This window comes from Branchiostoma floridae, chromosome 17, assembly GCF_000003815.2.
Source record: "Branchiostoma floridae strain S238N-H82 chromosome 17, Bfl_VNyyK, whole genome shotgun sequence".
Taxonomy (NCBI): domain Eukaryota; kingdom Metazoa; phylum Chordata; class Leptocardii; order Amphioxiformes; family Branchiostomatidae; genus Branchiostoma; species Branchiostoma floridae.
This window is the reverse complement of record NC_049995.1, coordinates 390991-400889: the sequence shown is the minus strand read 5'-3', so window position 1 is coordinate 400889 and position 9899 is coordinate 390991. Positions and strand designations below refer to the sequence as shown.

The window sequence follows — 9899 nt, the reverse complement described above, 5'->3', positions numbered from 1 at the left end:
AGTTACGGTAGCAACAACCCGCCAGACTGACCTCGACAACCTTGAGAGCTGGTCCGCGAGCAATTCTATGAGCCTCAATCCCCAAAAGTGCATGGCGATGTATTTCTGCTTCATGCAGGACTACACATTAGATCGGAAGATCGGACCTACGTTGGAATAACCAAGTAGACGTGATGGTGTCTAAAGCCAGCAATCGTCTCTTCCTCGTCAGCAGACTGCGCCGATCCGGAGTACCAGTATCTGATCTCATCATTATATACTGCGGGTACATTCGTCCCATTCTGGAATATGGTGCTCCCTGTTGGAGTGCCGCACTCACAACACAAGCAAACAGTCAGCAGCCCTAGAGCGAGTGCAGAAACGCGCCTGCAAAATGATCATTGGACGCCCGTACACTCCTACTCAGAAACGCTAGAACAGCTCAAACTCCAACTCCTATCAGACCGCCGTCGGAGCCTGTGTGTTTATTGTGCTATGAAAGTTGAGAAATCCCCACGGTTCTGTTCTTGGCTGCCCCCTACCCGTGTCCAACAGCACGGTAGAAACTTACGCAACTCTGGACAGTACCAGCAGCCTTCTGGGTCAAAGCGCTACAGGTCAAGCGCCATCCCAGCCATTGTGGAAACGTTTAAGCTTAACGGACTCTAACTGAACTTTACTCCTCAGTCACACGCTGTCTTGTCGAAGTTTTAAAAGTCTATATGAAGTCTAAGTCTGTAAATAGTTGAATTCTTTGAACATAACAAATTCGTATTACTTCGATATTGTATTTTAACTAGTAACTATTGACCCATTGTTTTAACGTCGTTCATAAAGATTTCTAATTGATGTATATTGAATGGAACATGATTGTAATGTCCTCGCAATTCAGCCTCTTAGGCTGCCAGGAGGACTATTATGCTTATTGCTTAATAAACCAGTCTACTACTACTACTACTACTACTATCCATAGTCCACAGAGCTACAAGTAGCTGACAATTTTTTGGCGTATGCCTGCATGGGGAAGCTCTGCTCTGTTCACATTGTTTATAGAGTCTTGTCTTACATAGAAGCTACTTTAATAGCGATCGAGTTGATATAATGATAGTTACGGGTAAAGGCAACACTGGGCTCGTCCGCTCAAGTACATGTTGATATTGACTAGCCGATTCCTGTATGTGGATGGATATGAAGTGAAATATGCTTTATTTATTATAATAATATCATTATTTGCGTTGGGTACATGCCAATGCCAAATGCAATGTCATTTTTTGTGCTTGGCTGTAACGCTACAATGCTTCCAGAACAGTATTTTTAATGACTACGCTACATCTCTAGCTAGAGACACGCATGAGAGGGTCAGAACGACAAAATGATCAGAAAAATCTCCCAGACACCTAACACACTGCACGAAACGAAAGATTTCCACGAGTTCCCAAACATTGTGCACGATGGTGAAACTTGACGTGTCCTCACCGTGGGCACAGGTTTCCACGTACCGCCTGTTCCCGCGTGCCCCTACAATGAAAATCTGTGCGCACGATAGGGCACGCGAAGAGTCCACGCGTCCCACTGTTGCACACTTCCCGTGTTGAACAATTATCGTTAACAAAGGAGGGCTGAGAAGGGTCTGATAATTTACTTATGTGAATTGCCAAGTAAAAATAACCAGAACGCTTGCCACATTTCTGTCTGTACTTGTGGGAAAATCAATAATGAAACCGACGCCAACAGTACGCGAAATAAGATTTGCAACACAATCGTGCCGCGAAACAAGCAAACTACTTTACCTCTATTTACAGATAACGGGTAAGATAAAAGTCACTAGTGAAACAACATATTCAATTTCAACGGATGTGCCCGATTTCTGTAACTAAACATATGAATTGTTTTCTATGCAACATTACATGAATTGATTGTCATCTAGGCTTTAATGGAGTGCGGCGCCTATCAATGGATAGATTCTATCAGATTGAAAGTGTTGTTTTTTGGTCGGTCGGCTTTGTTTATACAGTATATCAACGCCGCATTTCGGCACTATGTTGGATCTGCATTGTTAGTAAAAGTTTGAGTCGATTTTTTTCGACAAAGATATTTAGGTTATGGAGAACTTCAATATTTGTATAGTTCACTTTCACAGTGTAATTTTTGGTTTATATCGGTAATATGGAGATTGTCTGCCTGGCTTGGTTTTTGGTTGAATATTGAGGGGCGGAAGTTTGACCCGCCATGTAGTTGAATACTAATCAACTCAGCAAATTTCTGTCACAAGTGGGTACTACCGACCATTAAAGTCAAGTATTAAAGCAAGGTGAAAAGCAAGAAGGTTAGCTACAGGACTTCCACAAGCACCCATCCCCCAATACACATTTCATTGTTTTGTTTTGAAAACATGGCGCCCCGACGCGCGTGTCTCATAGCCTCCGTCGCAGGCTACGAGGTCAGGAGGGTTGGATTTTATTTTAAGGGGGCTGGTTCGCGATTTTCAATGTTGACTAATGCCAAGAAAGTACGTTTGCCATGGAAGGGAGTTAAGCGGGGGCCATATACACAGGGTGTAGTTGGTCGATAATCTTAAATGTATCTTTTTTGTGTTGGTTGGTAAACGTAGGCTTTCAGCAGACACAAATCGATTTGTATATTTAATAAAACAATGATATCGATACACAAGAAAAGCTCAAGCTTCCTGTAGTACTTGTAGAACGCAGGGCATTGTGTACAAACTCCTTGATGTGACATACAGTATACACAGATAGTATATACAATGAGTTATTGTGTCTATTTGTATTCAAATACCCACCGAAGTAGCCAATCGTATTTCACACATGAGGTTGGTGTTTGAAAATGAGGACCAATCAACACACGTGTCCCAATTTTCAAACCTGTGACGGTTGTCATTTCAAATCTTCTCATTCAGAGTGCTTTTACGCTGCGCAGACCGGCCGATAGCTAGTATTTGATCGCACGACAAACAACGCAGGTAAACTTATTGAGAGCTTGGGAATGATTCTACGTCAAGACCGGACATTATCTTGCCATCGAATTGAATTCCACTGCTAGTGCCATGGGACCAAATTCTACTTGCAGAGCAACGACTGGCTTCCTGACTATTACCCAGTCTACCGAGGCTCGGGCGGGCTCTCTGTGGGTGGGGTGTGGTGATCCCCGCCGCTCGGATCGCCAGACGCGCCCCTGCCTGATATCTCTACGTGGTACACAAGTTTCTGTCCGGTCGGCTTGGGTGATTTGGAGTTCCTTCGGCTCCGTGGAGGCCCTACATGTTTCACGATGGATTGGATACCACATACAGTTACGTGACCTGCACGTCCACGCTTGGAATTCTGCAACGACGATGTGATAAATGCATATTACTCTTGACTAGCAACTGTTTGTCTAAAAGGACACTTGGACATCATAGTGTACAGAGCAGGAATGCTGAATTCAAGAGACCTACAGGAATTGGGTGTCATCAAACTTGGAGCGACTGCACAGTGGAGCAAGGACAACGTTTACAACGTCCTTGAGTGGAGCGACTGCGGATAACAACCCCAAAACAACAGGACGGTGGCTAGTTGGGCAGCCCTGGCTGTGTATTCTGAACAGCCAAACCAATAAATAAATAAATGACGGTGGACCGAGGAATCTTTGGAAGCCAAAGGAGCGACGACACTAAGTACATATGAAGGAACGCGTCAGGAGCGGTCGAATCTAAAAAAAAATAAAACGAAAAATAACGAAAGATAATTCACCATTCAGAACGAATAAAAGCAAACACACTATATACAGGGGAAGGGAAAAGCTGGAAGGGTAAATTTTGGGGCTGGGAAAGCCCGTGGCAGTGAAAATGACGCCTCTTTTAATGACAAAGGGTGTAATTACCGGGCAGTCGAGGCCCGGGGAGATAATTAGGTGATAATTAGCCGCCAAATTATGCACCAGTCATTTGCGAACAAAAGCGTACGTCATTAGTTTCCACGCGTACGCACAAGTGTACTAAGGTGGCACAACTAGTGCACACGGGTTTCCACAGGAAGGGCACGTAATGCACACGCCAGTGGTCCGTTTACTCGGATTTGCACAGGTGCCCCATATAGGGGCACGTCACGTTCGCACAGTGGGCACCCGTTGAAACTCGTGGAAACTCTGAATTTACTTGCATGTGTACACGGGTTTGCACAGCGGAAATCTGCCTTTTCGTGCAGTGACAGCCATTATCATAATACCGCCACATTTGCAGCGATTTCCTAAGCGATACTAATGTCACAAATGATCAACGCACAATTTTCCCCAGTTTCATATCGCTGTTACAGCTTACCTTTGCCACTTATTCAGTGAATATTTTTTTGTGTTTATTGTCCTATGCGCGTGTAGTTATCATCTACAAATCCGGCGCAAAACGTGACAGTATCCTCTTTTTACGAAAAGCCCAACTGCCCCGAAATAGCACTGAAAACTTTTGACCTTGTTGTCTTCGAATGCATCATTATCTACACATTTTTTTTGTCTGAAGTGTGCATACTTCGAAAATTACTGTTGCTGCTTAAGTAGATTCTCCTTAAATTCATATTTTATCTATTTGGCAGCATTATGATAAGTGGCGGTAATATGGTAATGAATGTTATCTATAAGTTGTTGAAGTGACTATCTCAACCCTTAAGTAGCGTCGTGAAGTGAGATTTTTTCGGTGATCTCCTCTTTTGAAATTCACAGAAGATCATGTGATATTGACTGGTCATCAGTGTAGGACGATGTTCACGTTTTATTGGAACTCTTCTTTGTCTGTGTGCCCTTTCTAATGACCTTGACCCTCTCTTCCATTACAGCCACCAGAGTGAACACAGAACGGAGCCAGTGTGGTACTGGAGTCTTCCATTACAGCCCCCAGAGTGAACACAGAACGGAGCCACTGCGGGACTGGGGTCTTCCATTACAGCCACCAGAGTGAACACAGAACGGAGCCACTGCGGGACTGGGGTCTTCCATTACAGCCACCAGAGTGAACACAGAACGGAGCCACTGTGGGACTGGGGTGATTTTTGCGCCACGAAAATACAGGCTAAGAACGAAGAAAAGAAAGGCACAAATGTAACATTCTATTTCAGAATCTATATTCCTTTCCACAGATAAGAGATGTACCGATTTGCCTACCAATATAGGTACATTGTATACCATGACTGATTTTTGGCCTCTAAATCTAAATTAATACTGTTAATTATACCGTGCACCAAATTTCTATTTTACTGAATGGATCTTAAGTCTGGAACAGTCGCAAAATGAACGACAAATTCCCTGAACACTTCAAAGGTTGAGGTTCCCTACCGATGTAGTCACTCCATCCATCTCCTAACCATCAGCGCTCCAAGCGACGAATGTAGATATTGCACTTACCAGACTGCTTACCTACCACTTCCACTCAGGTGGCTGCCATCGAGAGGTCAGGGCCATTCAGCATTCTCTGGCTTTTCGCACAAGACTGGTCTAATGAAGGCTGAAGGTCTACAGCCAACAGACGACATACGAGGGCTTCTGGCGGTTGATTTTTGAACTGCAGTCAATCTTCAGCTCCATACGTATTGCAACTAAAGTCTTTGGATTTCGTCAGGTATTTAGAGAACAGGTTCCTGCCAGTCGAAAGAAAGGGCAAGACAACGACAATATGGTTTTTAAAAGTTTGTTTTCTTCAGAATTATTGACCAACCAAATTTTGATACCGACATGTTTGTGAGCGTTAGAGAATCGGTATTCCTGAATTGAGATAAAGGGTACAGAAAAAATTCAACTTTGTACTTTCTAATGTTTATGTTAGAAGGACTGATAGTTATTGTGTAACCCCAAATGGATTTCAAATTTAAACAAGGCTGCTGCTCCTTCATTTTTCACATTGGCGAGTTCCTAGTTTGAGTTGATGAAATGCCGCCTGACGCATGTACGGGGGAAATCCAGTTATTAATCTTCCACACGGAAAAGAAACCAACACAGTTATCGAAAATGGTATGGATAACCTGTTGTGTAATCAGTAGCAAAGCTGCCTTGCACTACTACTAGCTATTTCAAAAAGCAGCATTCAAATTACGATTTCCCCTTTGAACATACTCTCGCGAGAACAGATGCATGGCGAGAATTCGCGTGACCTTGTATTAAACGTGTAACCTTGTTTGTAAGGGTTTATATTTAGTAATAATTGTGATATATAATCTAAAAGCCATGACAGTCTTTACAGATGGACCCTTACTTTTTGGTAAGAGTCAAAATACAGTTTTGTTACATCAAGATATCTTTTTGCATATTTCCAGTCAGGTCCTTGGTAACACGAACGCTAAAGCGGTAGGCATCTACCAGAAGCACAGCCCGCCTAACGTGCAATTTCTTACGAGTTCGTATGGAGGCGGTACTTACCACCGGATCCCGAAAGATTGCCCACGTTTTGGCACGTAGACGGCACGGATTCGCAAGTACGGCGGGTTTTGCCCTTAGCTTTAGCGGGTTGTACGACGTGGAGGAAGGTTCCCAGATCTACCTACAGATGACCTGCAAACGGGGCAGGATCAACGGGGTGGGGGAGGGGCACTTCAGTACTCTGTCTGCACGCTGGATCATACCGTAGACTGTTACATTGTCGTTGTTGCTTTAACAAACTTTGCTTTAACAATTTGTGTTCGAATAATGGGTACGTAGACTAAAAAATGAACAAAAATCGTTATTACGTACACCTTGTCATACAGGACTAACTACAATTCTCAGCAAAGTTGATAAATACAAAGTTAAATAATTTGAAATGCTTCAGGCTTTCCTCTTTACAGTAATTAAATAAAGAAATAAATAAAAAATTGGTGTTTTGTGATGCTTGTGTTGCTGCGATGAAAATATTTATGAAATTAAAAGAGGGTGCCATTTAACAATCGAATAAAAAAAGTGTTAGAAGAAGATTTAAAAATAAAACTATGGTTTTCATTAATAACCCACATGTTGGATTTGTGCCTCCTTAGTTGCAGGAGCTAGTCCACACACTGCGGACTCAGAATGGTAACTGAGGGTGTTAACTGAAGGTGTGCAATGTCATGTGACGAAGACTGACATCTTTTGTTACTACTTTATACACTCGGACGTCCAGGGTCAGCTAGGCATACACTTAAGTAATTTGACCCATTTCATTTAGCTCATATTACTCATGTGCCGTTTTCTTAATCGAACTGTAGTTTCCATTTACAATGTATATACAGGTAGTTTTTATTTTCTTATAACACTAGCCGCCAGATATCATATCCAATGCAGTAAAGGATGGTTGGATTTTCATCTAACACAACAGCTGTTTAATCATTTTTTCGTTAGAAATAGCTCAACATCTGCTATGAGATATTTTGCCAAAAAGACTGGGTGATATTGGTGGACTGGTCCACAATACCGAACACATAGGGGTGTTTTTAAAATTGTTTCATTACTTGTAAAAACAAATACCGTGAACAAAATTATTACACAACAGCAAGCAGACAATATACACCAAACTACATATGAATACAGCTAATAGGTCACACAAAAACAGCCGCAAAAAGTTTTAACATCATCTAACTGCAATTGTTATTACTATCCACTGATTTCCAAAATGGTAGGGGCACGCACCGAGAGATGGCACATTTCCCAACCAGAAAAACCTGTTCCCTCTTAGTACCTGTACATCGACGAGGCAGCTGTTTCGAGTCGTGTCGTCCTCTTTTAAAAGCTGATTAAAGTAGGTCACTTGATTTTGTTCCAAATAAGAACTTAAACCGACCAAACATTTTCTTGCAACAGAACTCATAATTAAATGTGTCTCAAAATTAATGAGGGTGTGATTATCAATGGGAAATGCAGTTAGGCCATGTTGTTTTGATTGTATGGATGACCTCCGCGCGAGCATCAATTTTCGTCCGTTCCCAAATAGAAAAAAGCTCCCGACCGTACATTTCTATCGTATAAGGCAACTGCAAAATGAGCAAATCCATGCCGTAAGTTGCAAAAGATATCAGAAGACAAGGGGTTAAGGTGAGATGAGGAGGCGGCCGTGGAGTCAGTATTTGGAAGGGACAGTGAAAAAAGTTGGGCACTATTATGGAAGTAGCATGTTGATAATAAACACCGCATGGCAGCAAAGTGAAAAGAGAGAAAAATGAAAGAGAAGTGAGGAAGCTTACAAAACTGTTTTAAGCAATCATGGTGTGACCAAATCAGGCTGGTTCTGTGCCACAGTAGTAATTTCTAATGACAGAAACATGGGGCCGCACGGTTGTCAGACAATCATTCGGACGCTCGCATCAGTTAAATGGATTCAAGAGGAAGTCATCCATATAATCACAAACAAACAAACTGACCTTTAGGATATTTTCTACTTTGAAATTCTCTACAACACACTCTGGTAGTGCGAACAGGGACCTATAATCAGTGATGAAGTTACTTTTAATAAAAAGGAGCCAAATCACACGTCATTTACAAACCAATGCTAATGCCTTTCAAATTGAGTTTTATAATTTGAAACGCCCGCCTACCAGGTTTGCGTTTAACTTACCATTGTATAAAACAGTAGCATCTTCGTACGTTTCACTGAAAACATGGCGCAGATGATTTCAAATGAAAGCACAGATTTTTCTCAGCCACGAGAGAGCTAGTGTTATGTTATTGAAGATATATTTAATTCATGACCTGGGTGCCTTATGTCGCATGACCTCGAGCAAAGTAAAACACAAAGTATTTTGATTCATCACATCTTGGAATCCCGGCTGTTTATAGCTAGTTGCTCAGATACCATACATACATGCAAACATACATACATACATACATACATACATACATACAATCTGTACTGACACTTCTCCGTCAAACACACAGGTTGCCGGTTTCTATCGGCAAAGCGTCAAACTGGACACTGTGATATCTCGGCTGGCCCTGGCCTGATAGTCCTTCGACGCTAGACGCATCCATATTTACAAAATGGTATGTTCATAACTCTTATTACAGTATTTACAGTGCATTTATTCAGAAATTTGGCACTAGTTAGTTTTTCCCTCCTAGATTGCGCCAAGGAGTTACGTTTAGCTCAACGTAGATCTACATGTATGTATGTAAATAATACAAATCTGAAGATTTTTTTTCGGAGTGAATCGCTTTTTGCTTACGAGATCGCTTTTTGCTTTGCTTATACCCCTGTCACATGTAGCGAAAATTGATCGGGCGACGACTTTGCGAGCTCTAAATTACGAGGAGGCATGACCCTGGCGCCAACGAAGAAATGGCAGAGTTCCCCCTCTTCCCGTCGGGGTCATGTCTGCTTGTAATTTAATGCTCGCAGACTCGTCGTCCGATCGATTTTCGCTACATGTGACGGGGATAATAAGACATTTTCTCACTTTCAACCCATTGTATCCCCAATAAAACAACAAAAAACAAATCAGCAGTCTATGAAATATGTAGGATGATGTCTGTCCCATCTTCTTAACCCTCATCCGACCGTATGGGGTCATTTTTGACCCCAGACGTATATTTTTATCTGCCATAGCAACATTTTTCATCAGAGAAAAAATTCCTTCCATGAATTTGTTCGTATACATGTCTTACAACATCTACCAATTTTTCACCGAGTTTTGCCCATTATTGTATAAGCTATACTTGAAAGTTTGTGTCTTGTTCGGTGGGGTCAAAAATGACCCCAGCCAATCATGAATCATTAATTACATAAATATCAAGACATTTCAATAAGATAACAGGCATTCCTCATCATTGCTATTACAGCAACAAGTTATAGTTGCTTAGATGAGTAAACACCGAATATTTTGAAAGAAATTTAGTATTTTAGTGTAAAACACAGTTTTTCGACATTCTGCATAAATTATGATAATACGCACTAATTACCTATGCTAATGAAAGTGAAAATGTTCTAATAATCAAAAACA

The 9899-nt window shown here is 41.7% G+C and overlaps 1 protein-coding gene and 1 long non-coding RNA gene across 2 annotated transcripts in view; both read left to right on the top strand.

Moving 5' to 3' along the window:
• The window catches only part of LOC118404960, an 18603-nt gene extending 11797 nt beyond the window's left edge, over positions 1 to 6806 (top strand). The window contains exon 3 of the long non-coding RNA XR_004829825.1: positions 4803 to 6806. This is a non-coding gene — a long non-coding RNA (uncharacterized LOC118404960). The remainder of the gene's footprint in view (positions 1 to 4802) is intronic.
• An 821-nt stretch (positions 6807 to 7627) lies between these two features.
• LOC118404951 (sushi, nidogen and EGF-like domain-containing protein 1) overlaps positions 7628 to 9899 on the top strand; it is a 15237-nt gene continuing 12965 nt past the window's right edge. The window contains exons 1-2 of the mRNA XM_035804357.1: positions 7628 to 7705; positions 8839 to 8943. Coding sequence (XP_035660250.1) covers positions 8941 to 8943 — 3 coding nt within the window. The 5' untranslated portion in view covers positions 7628 to 7705; positions 8839 to 8940. The remainder of the gene's footprint in view (positions 7706 to 8838; positions 8944 to 9899) is intronic.